Below are 14,452 nucleotides of genomic sequence, written 5' to 3'. Positions count from 1 at the left end.
AACGGAAAATCAAATGCCACATGTTCTCACTTCTGAGAGCTAAGCATTGGGTATACATGGACATAAAGATGGGAACAGTGGACAATGGTGACTACTGGAGCAGTGAGAGAGGGAGGGGAGCAAGGGCTGAAAAACTGCCTGTTGGGTCCTGTGCTTACTACATGGGTAGTGAGGTCAGTTGTACTCCAAACCTCAGTGTCATGCAATATACTCATGTAACAAACCTGTACATGTAACCCCTGAATCTAAAATAAAAGTTGAAATATTAAAAAAAAAGTTGGCCATTATGATGATTATCAATAGAAGACAAAATTCATGAAGGCATTTTGTAAAAAACTATACAAATATCAGGGATGATTACTATTAAGAAGGCATCTGATTCATGGAAATGAAATAATTCATAAGCACCTCAAAATCTCAAGTGTACGCTCAGAAATTCATAGCTTCAAAACAACAACTCTGGGTCTAATTGTGTGGTCACTTTAATTTGGAATTTTCAGCTTTTTAAAACTTGATTATTAGCACTAAGACAGCCATTGGGACAGTTCAGTTCAATAAAGATGAATGAATAGGGCATTTTACTGAAGTGTTGCTGTGGTAAAATTCTTTAATAACATAGAGACCATATTATTCTGCTTTTTTAGTTCAATATAAAAGAAATTTAGCTAAGTAAGAGGGTGATAAGCAATTAGGAAGCAGTTTATATCCATGACAGTGATCTTGAAACTGGAATATTGGACCTAGAAGAAATTATCTGAAAGATGCAGGCATATCCAATCTGTATAGCTTACTAATTCTGTGACTCTGGGAAATGTCTGATCTGAGTATCTTTATCTGTAAAGTGGAAATAATGATACTAACTTCTGGGAATATGCTTGTGAGTTTTGGGGATAATGTAGGTTAGACACCTGATACTTGGTGCATAATAGATGCTCAATAATTTTAATTCTCTATCATTAATGCAGACCAGATTACAGTTTCAAGCAGGCATACTTAAACATAGTAAAATCACGTCACAGCAGGTAGAAATTTTACATTGTTTTAGAGTAGGGGTCAGCAAACTATGGCACATGAGCCAAATCTGGCTTACTGTTTGTTTTTGTGAATAAAGTTTTATTGGAACACTGCCACACTCATTCATTTTTGTATTGTCTATGGCTGTTTTCATGCTTCAAAGGCAGAGCTGAGTAGTGGGGACAGAGATCAGGTGTCCTGCAAAACCTAAAATATTTATCAACTAGCCCTTTATTGAAAAGTTTGCCAACCTCTACTTTAGAGACAGATTTGTTTACTTATATTGCACCCCATCAAACTAGCATCATAGGAACACTGAAAATGCAGTCTGTAATGATTACTGTTACATATGTGGAGACCACCAGTGTGGGAATTAGTTCCAATGCACCACTATGAATACTTTCTCAAGAATGGGAAGAGAAAGAATCCTTTGTCAGCTTGAATGTTCCAAAGTGATTATTACATTTCTGCCTCTACTTACTTGTTAGATTAATTGCCGACTAGTTGCTAATGTAACAAATGTGCTTTACAAGTTAGAAAGTCCCTTTCTCTACTAAGTGAACTGCATTAACATTAGATAAATAAGTTATTTATCACAAACCTAAGCTATTTTATGTACTTACTCTCATTGAAGAGTGGGGAGATGATTGCTAGTCTGCTGAAAGACAAGTTAAAAATGACTATTTCTGTCAAAAAGAATGGTGCATTTCTCTGTCACTGTGGTTTGCAAAAGTACTTAGTGCTTTCCCATATACCCTATAACAGGGGTTCTCAAACTTTTGGTCTTAAGATCCCTTTACATTCTTAAAAGTTATTGGGGGCTGGGCGTGGTGGCTCACGCTTGTAATCCCAGCACTTTGGGAGGCTGAGGTGGGTGGATCATGAGGTCAGGAGATCGAGACCACGGTGAAACCCCGTCTCTACTAAAAATACAAAAAAATTAGCCGGGTGTGGTGGTGGGCGCCTGTAGTCCCAGCTACTCGGAGAGGCTGAGGCAGGATAATGGCGTGAACCCGGGAGGTGGAGCTTGCAGTGAGCCGAGATTGCACCACTGAACTCCAGCCTGGGCGACAGAGCGAGACTCTGTCTCAAAAACAAAAAAAAAAACAAAAAAAAACCAAGTTGTTATTGGGGATACCAAAGAGTTTTTGTTTTGTTGTATGTATTAATAAATATTTACCATATTATAAAACTGTTAAATTGTTAAAATACTTGTTCATTGTTTAAAAATAATAAAATAAACTTACTACATCATGACAAAAATAGTATTTTAATGGAAAAATTATTATATTTTCCAAACTTAAAAAATAGTGAGAAGAATGGTATTAGTTTACATTTCTGCACACCAATTTAATGATTAGCTTAATAGAATGCAGCAGAATCCTTATATTTGTGCTGTATTCAATCTGTTGTGATATTAGGCATCATGTAGCCTCTGAAAAACTCCACTTTACATGTGTGAGAGAATGTGAGTGAATAAAGAAAATTATGTCTTAGCATTATTGTGAAAATAGTATTGACTTCATGGGTTCCCCTGCAAAGGTATTGGGACCATGCATCACACTTGGAGGACTGCTGCCTGACCTCCCCTGTTACCTCCCCTCTTACTTCCCCTCTTCCTGGCTTCCTACTTCCCTGAAATACATGAAAACATTTCCAAGTCTTCCATATTCTGAGACCAAACCACCTTCTATTCATTAACTCTCTGCTCCAAAAGACTTAGATTTTGTCAGACGATCTGTTTGAGTCCCTCTCTTGGACTGATTTTTTTGTGAGTGTGTGCCTGTGTGGCTTTCTGTAAGTCATGCCACATCTCTGAACCTTAAAATTTTCATCTTTAAAATAAGGCAGTTGGATTAGACAGTGGCTTTCTACCTAAAGTATGTAGACTCCTGGGGGCTACCAGAGTTACTGTCAAGGGACTGGAGATCCAGGCATCCTACAACCATTGTCTGAATTGGATATAGCATACTTTTCCTACATATTCATACTTCAATTTTTACATGTATGTAGAAACTAGTGACTTTCATGATATTCATTAACACAATAAAAAATTAGGAGCATTATTTATTTTATAGTGACTTTTAGTCACACAATAAGTTTAACTAGATACAGTAAGTTTTAACTGCTAACATGTAGATAGTTATAAAATTGTTTAATGCTAAAAGCTAGAAAAGGGTCCTCCTTGAGAGCATCTGGGAACTATTTTTCCAGCTGTGACATGAAATAATTATTTTATTCTATTTCTATCACAAAAATATTGTGGCAGTTTGCATTTTGTAAACATGACCACCGCAAGTTCATAGTCCACATGCTTTTTCTACAGTATGATTTTGCCACTGACCTAACACGATGTGGAGTCATAGAATCTGGGCTGGCCTTATGACTCACTTGAAACCAAAAGAATGCAGCAGAAGTGATGACGCATGACTTCCAAGGCCAGGAAGGGGTGAGAAAAGGCCATGGAGCATCTCCCTTGTCCTCTTGAAATGCTCTTTCTGAGAGAAGCCAGATACTCTGAAGGAAGTGTGACTACCCCAGGACCACCATGTAGGCACTCTGGTAGACTGTTCCAGCTAAGCCCAGCCATTCAGCCATCTCATGTGCCAGGCATGTGCATAGAGCTAGTGTAGAACCTCCAGACAAGCTCATCCACCAGCTAAGTACCACTGAGTGACTTGCATCAACATCATAGACAGCAGAACTGCTCAATTGAACCCTGATTGAATTTCTGACCCTCACAATCATTAGCTATAATGGAATAGTTCTTCATTTAGGTTGCTAGATTTGATAGTTTACCATGCAGAATAGATGGTTTACCATGCAGCAATAGAAAACCAGAGCAGTAGTATTGTGTCTTTGGGTAAACCATCACACCTTGCTGAGCCCTCATTTCCTGAAGAGGTTGGGTGAAATGATCTTTATGATATCATCTTACTCCTCCATTCTACAACTTTGCCCTCTTTCCATCTGAGACCATTTACCTTCCAGTCCAAACTGGAGCAAAGGCCAGTGATTTGTTCTCTGAATTACTAAGGATCTGGACAAGACACAGCCACATTATGAAGGAACTGGGGTCTCCAGCACTGGGGCATTGAGGCTCAGCAATGACCAGGGTCCTGGACAATCAGTACAGCCAATGGTGGGAATAGCCATTTAGAATCATTTTAAGTGCTGCAGGGGGCTCTTTCAGTTCTATGAGCAAGTGTTCATTTGACTAAAGGGAAACTGCTCAAACACTTCAAAGCCAACTGGTCCAACAAACCTCCAAGCCCCCTTTTACTGTAACACAAATCAGTTAGATGACAAATTAGAGGTACTTAAGAGCCTACTAAGTGTAGAGAAACCATTATAAGCCATTAAGCAAGTAGCTTAAAACTGCTATACACTGACCCAGTGGCTTATAATAGCACCAGGGAAGATACTACAAAGAAGTTTTGTGAGTTTTTCTGAAATGTGGGGAGATGATGAAGGAGAAGGAGCATAACAGTTGTGAAAAGGTGAAGTTAAAACTTGCTCCCAACTGACATCAATGCACACTGCAGTTCCCAGCACCTAGTTCATGCTAATGTTAAGAATGTAGCAGTCTGTGATGGTTTCATATAATCTACTCAAGACACTTTTAAAATCCAAATATAATTAGTTTATAAGGATAAAGTATTTCCTGATGTCCCCAGGTAGAATAAGTTGGCCTTACCAGGACACACTATTATATATCACTTATCCAATTCTATTATGGATATAGTATTACTATATCATTTGTTTTTTAGATGTATGTTTTACTTCAATGATGAATTCCAGGTTGCAGATGTGAGAGTGGAATGTCTATTTTTGATATGCCTTTTTTCCAGCACCACATGCACAACAAGCACACAACGAAGGTTTGGAAAATGAATGATGAATGAGTGAACAAATTAACAAAAAAAAACAGTGAACCAGTGAATGCATAAATCGGCTGACTATTAATACCCGATAAATAGGAGTTGTACAAATGAATAAATGTGATACCACATAAAAAGCTCTTAAACCTGTACTTGGCAAACATAGGTGCTTAATAAATGTCATTTTTCTTCCCTTTCACATCTTCTCCTTTCCCTAGAATGTCCCTAGAAATGGGGTTAAATCATATTTACCTGTGCACATCTCACTGTGGCATTTGGAAACAGTCTTGGTGTCATAGAATTGTCCTGTTTTAATTACAGTCCCTTCCCCTTCTCATTAATCGCTTCTTAATGTGGGGGAAACCTTACTTTGTAGACCTCTCTGAATTTTTGGATCTGTTTGATAATGTGAGAGGAAAGGGAAAAACAGCTGCAGGGGGAAATCTGATTAAACTGTGTGCTAGCTTTATTACTTCCTTCAATAAGGTTAATGCCAAACACTTTACCTTGTCATCCAATTTCCGTGCATTGAATGCAAGCTCAACGTAGTCGTCATTGCCAGATAATTCTTCAGCAATCACCTAAAGGAAAAAGCACACATCAGCTGCAGTAGAGGGTGAACTCCTTAGCTCCAGAACCCATGAGCAAATTTAGTTCCTGTTTGGTTCAAAACTCAACAAAGACAAATGTTGGGCAAAGAGTTTTTCCACAACCCTAGTGACTAAAGCACAGCAATTCTAGGTATTCAAGGGAACTCCCTGGAATAGACAATGGTAAATAACTAGACACCACTTATGCTGAGCATGCGAACGTAAGAGAAGGGACCCAAGCTGAAGGAAGAAATAGAAGAGCAGTTTGGAAGAGCTTCTTTCTTTAAAGGTCACATGGCATTGGATAGTATTTCTATAATTAACTACGATGTCTCCCTTTGGTAAATTATAGAGAAGGAAAAACAGCAATATTTCTTTACTGTTTTGAGTGAGACCAACAAGAAATGGTGGAATAAACTAGTTTCTATGTCAAATTTTTCTAATTCCTATTTTTCAAAAGACTGTCCCTGGGTTTTCTGAGATGAAGATGTGGGTATACGTAAGGATCTAAGCCCTAACACCCAAGTACAGACCATTCCTGACAAAGATTTTGGTATAAGTGAAGAAATTACTGTCCAAAAGGCTTTCTCATAATAGGTCATTTTCCAATACTTAATAGTTAGTGACTCTCAACAAAGCCTTGGAGCAGAAGTTGGTGGAGAAAGTCAGGAGAAAAATAATGACAACAAAAGCAATAAAAATCTAGAAGCCAGTCAAGTTGCAGATAAGTTAAAACCTTTATAAATAATGTTAGGATTTACCACGTATTCTGTGGCCACAGCACATGGATACGCTTATCAAATTGCTTATATTAAGATACTGATAATTCAGTTTTACCTCTTTTCTATATGAGCTCGACAATTCCATTGTGAGTTGGGTCCATATGCTCTCAATAGTCACTGTTAGTATTCCAAATATTTTGGAAAATTTAAATTATTTACACTTAATCTTAAAGCTAAGATGGCTACCATAAGACAGACCCAAAAATGTGTGAACAACTGAGAGTAGAGATTGTGAATCCAGATATATAGGAAAAACTCCAGAACTGGTTGATAACCCAAGAACTATCATATTTGTCTTTTTCATTTGGTCATCTTTTGTCCCTTACCACCTTAATGCCTCTTATACTTCATTTGATTACTGACCTTTAAGTATTTTGTGGTCACAGACACCTTTGGAAAACTGATGAAAGTTATGATTTTCACCATCTGCAGAGACCTAGAAAATTTCACACACCTTTTCAAGTGTTTTCTAGAAGCTATTAAAGCTAACGTTTTGATCTAAAAACTCAAAGTTGAGGAGCATTTAAATACTTAAAATTAAATGGGGCTGGGGGCAGTGGCTCACTCCTGTAATCCCAGCACTTTGGGAGGCTGAGGCGGGCAGATCACGAGGTCAGGAGATCGAGACCATCCTGGCTAACATGGTGAAACCCCATCTGTACTAAAAAAATACAAAAACATTAGCCGGGCGTGGTGGCGGGCGCCTGTAGTCCCAGCTACTCGGGAGGCTGAGGCAGGAGAACGCGCGAAACCGGGAGGCGGAGCTTGCAGTGAGACGAGATCGCGCCACTGTGCTCCAACCTGGGCGACTGGGTAAGATTCCGTCTCAAAAAAAAAAAAAAAAAAAAGAAAAGAAAAAGATCAAACTTTTCTTGGATGTGTGGAGAAAGAAAATCTCAGGATATCTCAGAGAAAATATGGCAAGATGAGATTTTGTTCTTCTGAGAAAGAACCATAGCAAATTCATACCTGGATCTACTGGTTTTGTGGGCTTTGGGAGTGAACCCGTGGGTCCATGGCTTTTCAGAGCACCATCAGTGTCTTCAGATAACACTTTGACTCGTGATTGAAGATGGCAGTCAAGAAAAAGCTTTAACATGACAGTGTCATTTAAAATATTCAAGCAACAAACTCAGGTAAGTTCTTTGAGAATGGCCACAACTTTCACTGACAGCTCTTTTGAATTTTTTCCTGCGCTTAAAAAAAAAAAAAAAAAAAAAAAATCAGGGCCGGGTGCAGTGGCTCGAAGCCGAGGCAGGCGGATCACAAGGTAAGGAGTTGGAGACCAGCCTGGCCAACATAATGAAACACTATCTCTACTAAAAATACAAAAATTAGCTGGGTGTGGTGGCGGGTGCCTTCAATCCCAGCTACTTGGGAGGCTGAGGCAGGAGAATCATTTGAACCTGGAAGGTGGAGGTTGTAGTGAGCTGAGACCGTGCCATTGCACTCCAGTCTGGGTGACAGGGCGAGACACTGTCTCAAAAAAAAAAAAAACAAAGACAAGACCAAAAACAAAAACAAAAACTCGGTTTCTCTCTAGTTAAAAAGGAATATTCAAAAGAACTCAAGAGGTTTGCTTTCTGGCAATTTGCCTCTCTAGCAATTCAGAATTTCTCTGTAGTTTTTTCTACCTTGTTTCTTTTGTCTTTTTGTTTGTTTTTTCGCTCTATACATCCAAATGGTTGGGCCACATTCTCTACCTTTTTCAAGGTCTCTAATAGAAGATGTCAAAGTTTCAAATACCAGGCATTCCATTCGAAAATGTAAGCTTTTATTTAGAAATACTTCTAGCATTACCCAATAAGAACATTCTGCAATTATAGAAATGTTTTATAATCTACACTGTCCCATATGGTAGCTGCTAACCACTTGTAACTATTGAGCACTGGATATGTGGCCAGTATGATTAAGGGACTGAATATTTAATTTTAAATAGTTTTATTAAAATTTAAATAATCACATGTGGCTAGTGGCTGCTGAATCACACAGTAAACCTCCAAACTATTATATCAAAGAGGAGCGTTAAATGCTGAGCTCTTTGTTTGTCAGGCAACAAACCAAACCTTGAAGTAAATGCTATCAAAGCAAAATTTTAATTCTCAAAATAAATGAGAGACAAGGACAGGTAGCTTTGTAGCTTTGATGGTGTGAAAATGCTAGACAATTCCATAATCTCACTGTGCTCAACAACTACATCCTTCTCCTCCACTAAAATCTATCTTGCAATTGCAGAAGTGCTTACTAGAATTAAATAACCTTATTTTCAAATGCTTTTCCTTTTTTATTTTTCCTAGAGTTAGAAAGATCAAAATTGTATTGTCAGAAAAGAGAAAGAAAGAAAAATAAGGGAATGATTTCAATAACTGAAATCAATCATCAGTAGTTGTGGCATCAACTCCCAATATCAGAAAGTCTGCTTCCCAAGTGTCCGGTTTGAGCTGGCCAGTCCACCCAGGCCCTCCGCTCAGGCAGACAGCTGCTTAGGGAGGGCTTGCTTACCGTGATGGAAGATTTCCCTGCTGTGTTCCCATGCTTCAGCAAGGACTTGGACAGCTTTCTCTGGGAAACAATCTGCACAAAAGGAAACAAAAGGTAGGGATACTAGTCATTTAACTGCAGATCTATTTTTAAAACGATATATATATATATATATTTTTTTTTTTTTACAAAACTCTGCATTCACATTTGTGTCAATTTATATTTCAAGGTTTGTCAATGAGCCTCTCCTAATATAGGTTATTCCCTTTTCTCTTTCTTCTTATGGCGTGTGATATGAGACAGTGAGTGAAGAATTACAGATAATGCAGTCAATTGGGAGGTGGCTTAATTGTTGATGAAGGATTTATATTAAAATTAGACAGACAACTTTGAACATGAATGTTAAGACAAAGCAGATAAAGTTTCAAAATGATCTCAAATATATCATTAAGCCTCCAGGCAAAGTAGGGGATGGGGTGCAGGGAGGGAAAGGAACTCAAGGGCTAAATATACCTCTAGAGTTCTATTTTTAATATATTCATTAAGAAGCCATAAAGTAAGTCATCAGAAAACTGATGCTCAGACAAGCCAATAGGAGTAATTGGGGTTCTCTTCATGATTCAATGTGAATGCACCTGTGCGATGACAACTAAAATCATCATCATATTGAAAGCTATTCCTAGCAGAACTTGCCCCATTCTGTTTTTCCTCTTTCTTCCTTTTTTGAAAGAGAAGTTTGACAAGGCATTGAAGCCATGATTGGTTGGCAACCCATGATTCTTGAAGAAGCAAAGGGCTAAAAGATCTACAACGAGAAATACCATTTGACCCAGCCATCCCATTACTGGGTATATACCCAAAGGGTTATAAATCATGCTGCTATAAAGACACATGCACACGTATGTTTATTGCGGCACTATTCACAATAGCAAAGACTTGGAACCAACCCAAATATCTATCAGTGATAGACTGGATTAAGAAAATGTGGCACATATATACCATGGAATACTATGCAGCCATAAAAAATGATGAGTTCATGTCCTTTGTAGGGACATGGATGAAGCTGGAAACCATCATTCTCAGCAAACTATTCCAAGGACAAAAAACCAAACACTGCATGTTCTCAGTCATAAGTAGGAACTGAACAATGAGAACACTTGGACACAGGAAGGGGAACATCACACACCAGGGCCTGTCATGGGGTGGGGGGAGGGGGAGGGATAGCATTAGGAGACATACCTAATGTAAATGACGAGTTAATGGGTGCAGCACACCAACATGGCCGATGTATACATATGTAACAAACCTGTATGTTGTGCACATGTACCCTAGAACTTAAAGTATAATTAAAAAAAAAAAAGAACCAAGTTAAAGCTACACTCTTGCTTAGAGGGAACAACATCATTCATTGTGGCTGGAAACTTCTATTTAACATGTTCCACAATGATCCTAGCTTCATAATATTCATGCTATTGTGTAATATTCTCCCCTCAAGTGTGGGATGGACCCAGTGACTTGCTTCTAAAAAACAGAATAATACAAAGTGATGGGATATCACTTCTGAGAATAGGTTACAAAATGACTGTGACTTCTTATCTCTTATCACTATCTTATATGAGATGATATATCTTACCACTGTCTCTCATTCTTTCTCTCAGAGCCTTTGCTCTGGAGGAAGCTAGCTGACAGATTGTGAGTAGTCCTATAGACAGACCCATGTGGCAAGAAACTGAAGTCTCTGGCTAATAGCCAGGAGCATAAGCCTGGAAGAAGATTCTCCTCTAAGTTGAGCCTTGAGGTAACTGCACCTTGATTGCAGCTTCATGAGAGACCCTTGCATTTGGCACTAGTAGAGACTTGGTGTTTTCACTGCTGTAACACAGAGACAAAAATATATGAAGAGGACTCAGAAAAGCTGTACCCTGATTCCTGACATGCAGCAACTGAGATAACAAATGTTTGTTTTTTTTAAGCTTTTGAAGTAATTTTTTTAAGTTTTGAAGTAATTTTTTATTAGCAGAGAGCAATGATACTGTACATATATGATTCACAGAAAGACAGGAAAGGAGATCACCATGAAAGGCCAGGAGGTAAACTCATTCTTTGAAATTTTCATTTATTTTTGTCTCTGTGTTACAGCAATGAAAATACCAAGTCTTTACTAGTGCCAAATGCAAGAAGTCCCGAGAACTTCCCTAGGACAAGCAGATTTAAAGATCTTGATGTTCAGTCTGCTATAATCTGAAGAGAAAATATGTCTGTAAAAAAAATCACCTGGTGAGGATGACGATGATCATGATCATGATTGTGATGATGATGACAACAATGACAGCAATGTAGCAATGGAAACTCTCATTTAAGGAGTACATATTATGTTGCAGATGCTTTATTCATTCTACAAATATTTATTTGGCCCCCACTGTATGCTAGACTTGGTGGTAGGCACTAAGAATAGAGTGGTAAGTAAAATCTGATACAATGTCTAACCTCATGGAGCTTACAGTTTCTCTGCAGGTTTTTTCCAGCAAGGGAAGTGGGGAAGACACATGAGTAAATGACAAAACAATGGTCATCTGTAAGCAGTAGCCAGGTCAACATCTGACTAAAGAAAGGCAACATATCCCATTTCCCAGACAAATCTGGTCTCAGAAATACTAATGTCCATTGTCACTGTGTTTCATCCACATTGGTCACCTACTCTCCTGACGTCAGGAGACCCCAACAACCTTCTCGGCCCTATAGTAGCCCACTCATTGCATTAGCAGTTGTGGGTAGACAATTTTTTACAGACAGTGTCTTACAAGATTCACATTATCTTTATTCAAGGAAGAGTAAAGGAGACTAATCCCAAAAGAGCCTGGATGGCCACAGTTCTCTCTCCTCACTCTTAACTTATCTGGAAATACCAATGTTCCATTTGCAGGGAATGAAGAAAATGCTACTGTAAGCCAGCTTTTGCCTTTTGCAAATGCTAGGAAGATAAACAATTTCCCAGGAAATATCCCTTAGGAAATGGGCATTTGGGTATGCAAGTGGTGTTTTACAGCCTCGAGGTTTCCATCTCAGCTCCAAGGGATGAGTAATAATCAGGGTTTCGAATTTTCCATTGTAATAATGATGGACAAGAAATGACTTGCCATTGATGTTGCTATTCTCAGGACAGTTGGGCAAAAATAGCAAGGAAGCCCAGGTGGAGCAGTGACCTGTAGAGAAAAGCCTATTTGTTGCAAATACACTTATCATGTATACTTTGTTGCAGCTGTAGCAACTACACCCAGCTCAAAAATGCTTTAGGTCTTGACAGAAGATGAGAAAGTCAGAGTCACAAGGCCTCTCACCCTGGCTTCAGCTGACATTTGAAGCCAACAAATAGCAAATTGTGCCTGACATCAAGGTTAAAAGGGATGCATTTGTCAGAAGTTCCTTAATTTGATTCTTTACACCCTATGATGGGGTCACAGCTGCAAACCTTAGTATTCAACAAAAGGGTAAAGTGTAGAGGGAGGAAATAGAAGTTGAAATACTCTTTTTAGCAAGGTTGGACCAGAGAGGCCTTAGTACCATTAGCCCTTTATCTGCATCCACCCATGGATCTGGGGAGAAGTGGCTCTTCTCTAGTAAAGTGGACAATGGCTTCTAACAGCATGGGTCTTCAATTTTAGAAAAATGCACTGTTTCATTAAGTGGGAACAAAGCAAGGAGAATAAACTGGTCAGTATTTCAACAAGTTTATATTCAGCTGAACTTTATTCCAGAGTCTTTCAAAACAGTCATTTTGGGAACTAGACAGTCATTTTTCATGAGGCTGCTTTTATTGAAAATATTTTCAGAAATATTTTTTGATATTCTTTTTTTTTTTTTTTTTTTGGAGACGGAGTCTCGCTCTGTCACCCAGGCTGGAGTGCAGTGGTGGCACGATCTCGGCTCACTGCAAGCTCCGCCTCCGGGTTCACGCCATTCTCCCTTCTCAGCCCCTCTGAGTAGCTGGGACTACAGGCGCCCGCCACCACGCCCGGCTAATTTTCACAATAACAAATATTTATTGAATACTTTCTAGGTACCAGTTACTGTTCATAGGCTACAATGGTGAGTAGAAACAGATTAAAAACATCTTACAATGTAGTGAAATCTCTGCTAGCTTTAATTTGATAGCCCCAAAACATGCATTATAGAACTTCTATTCCTTAAAAGGTAAATACATATTATTTGAAAAAGTGTTTGTGTAAATAAGTTTAGAATTTATAGGATTATACAAAGTTTAACATTTCAACTACAGGACTTCAACAGAGCTTTAGTTGTGAATCCCATGAAACAAGCATTCCTTACACTTGTTTGGCCCTAGAATTCTTTGGTACAGGAGTCTCTCTAGTGTTTTGCAAACTCCTAGTACAATTACTAGGACCAACCACTACAGAGAACTAAGGTTTCCTGGTCTCTCACTGCAGCAGGCAAGGAAAACCTGCCCAGAACTGCCCAGGCCTCCCTCTTGCAGAGCTAGTAGGGCTTCCAACAGCCAATTCAGGCATCTCTTTGCCTGAAAGTTTCCTCTGGTATCCATGGCTACCATCCACAAGCACAGCAAGATGGAAGTGGGGAGGTAGGCATCCCTTGGAAGCAGATCTCAACCAATGACTGATGGTCTTTGGTACATAAATATCTCGGCTCTTTTGCCTCAGTAGTGGGGGCTGACACTGGGTGTTTGTTCAATATGGGTGCCTGACTTGTCCCAGTGAAATGAAGCTCCAGTTTCTCCTGGTGGTGATTTGTTAACTAATGCACCCTTTATTTTATTGGCTGTTTTCTCTTTGCTATCTCACTTCTCTTTTTCTGTCCTGCTGTTTCCTTCACCTCACGAATAATCTACTTACCCTCCAATGCTTGACTGTGTCTGGAGGAACACAACCAAGACACTTATTCTGTGACAGATGATATGTGGAACACTTAATGCTAATTAGATGAACTCGTTTCTTGTCATTTAATGAGCAAACTCTTTCTTGCCTCCAAGCAATTGGGATGAAGGAATCGAGTCTTAGAGAAATTAAGGAGTTCATCTAAGGTCACTTAGTATTATGGATGAAATTGTGTATCCCATATTGAAGCTGTAACCCCCAGAGTCACTGTATTTGGAGATAAAACCTTTAAGGAGATAATTAAGATCAAATGAGGTCATAACGGTAGGGCCCCAATCTGATCGTACTGTTGTCCTTATAAGAAGAGACACCTGATCATACACATACACGAACTCACACACATTCTCTGTCTCCCTCCCTCCCTCCCCTCCTACCTTCCCACCCACTTTTCCCTTCTTCCTCCACTCTTCCTCCTCACTTTCTCTTCTCTCCCTTCAATCGAAAATTTTTATTCATTTTTCAAGCTCTACATGAGAACTTTGGAATCATTGCTGTGGAGGAAAGTGAAGTCACTTGTGGGACCAAGAAGGACTTTATCCTTGCTACTAACACTGTGTACCACTCCCTCATCCAACAGCAGCAGCAAGGCTGGGGAGCTTTTAGAAATGCAGAATCTTGGGTTTTTATGGTTTTAGGTCTAACATGTAAGTCTTTAATCCATCTTGAATTAATTTTTGTATAAGGTGTAAGGAAGGGATCCAGTTTCAGCCTTCTACATATGGCTAGCCAGTTTTCTCAGCACCATTTATTAAATAGGGAATCCTTTCCCCGTTGCTTGTTTTTGTTGGGTTTGT

The 14,452-nt window shown here is 39.0% G+C and overlaps 1 protein-coding gene across 1 annotated transcript in view; it reads right to left on the bottom strand.

Annotated features, from left to right (window-relative positions):
* CPNE4 (copine 4) overlaps positions 1-14,452 on the bottom strand; it is a 531,957-nt gene that overhangs the window by 167,480 nt on the left and 350,025 nt on the right. Inside the window, exons 6-7 of the mRNA XM_003265221.4 lie at positions 8,770-8,841; positions 5,402-5,476 (exon numbers count right to left, since the gene is read on the bottom strand). Of these exons, the coding sequence (XP_003265269.1) occupies positions 5,402-5,476; positions 8,770-8,841 (147 nt within the window). The remainder of the gene's footprint in view (positions 1-5,401; positions 5,477-8,769; positions 8,842-14,452) is intronic.

Source organism: Nomascus leucogenys, chromosome 8 (assembly GCF_006542625.1).
Source record: "Nomascus leucogenys isolate Asia chromosome 8, Asia_NLE_v1, whole genome shotgun sequence".
Classification (NCBI taxonomy): Eukaryota; Metazoa; Chordata; class Mammalia; order Primates; family Hylobatidae; genus Nomascus; species Nomascus leucogenys.
The sequence above is the reverse complement of the archived record's forward strand: the minus strand, read 5'-3'. Positions and strand labels throughout refer to the sequence as shown.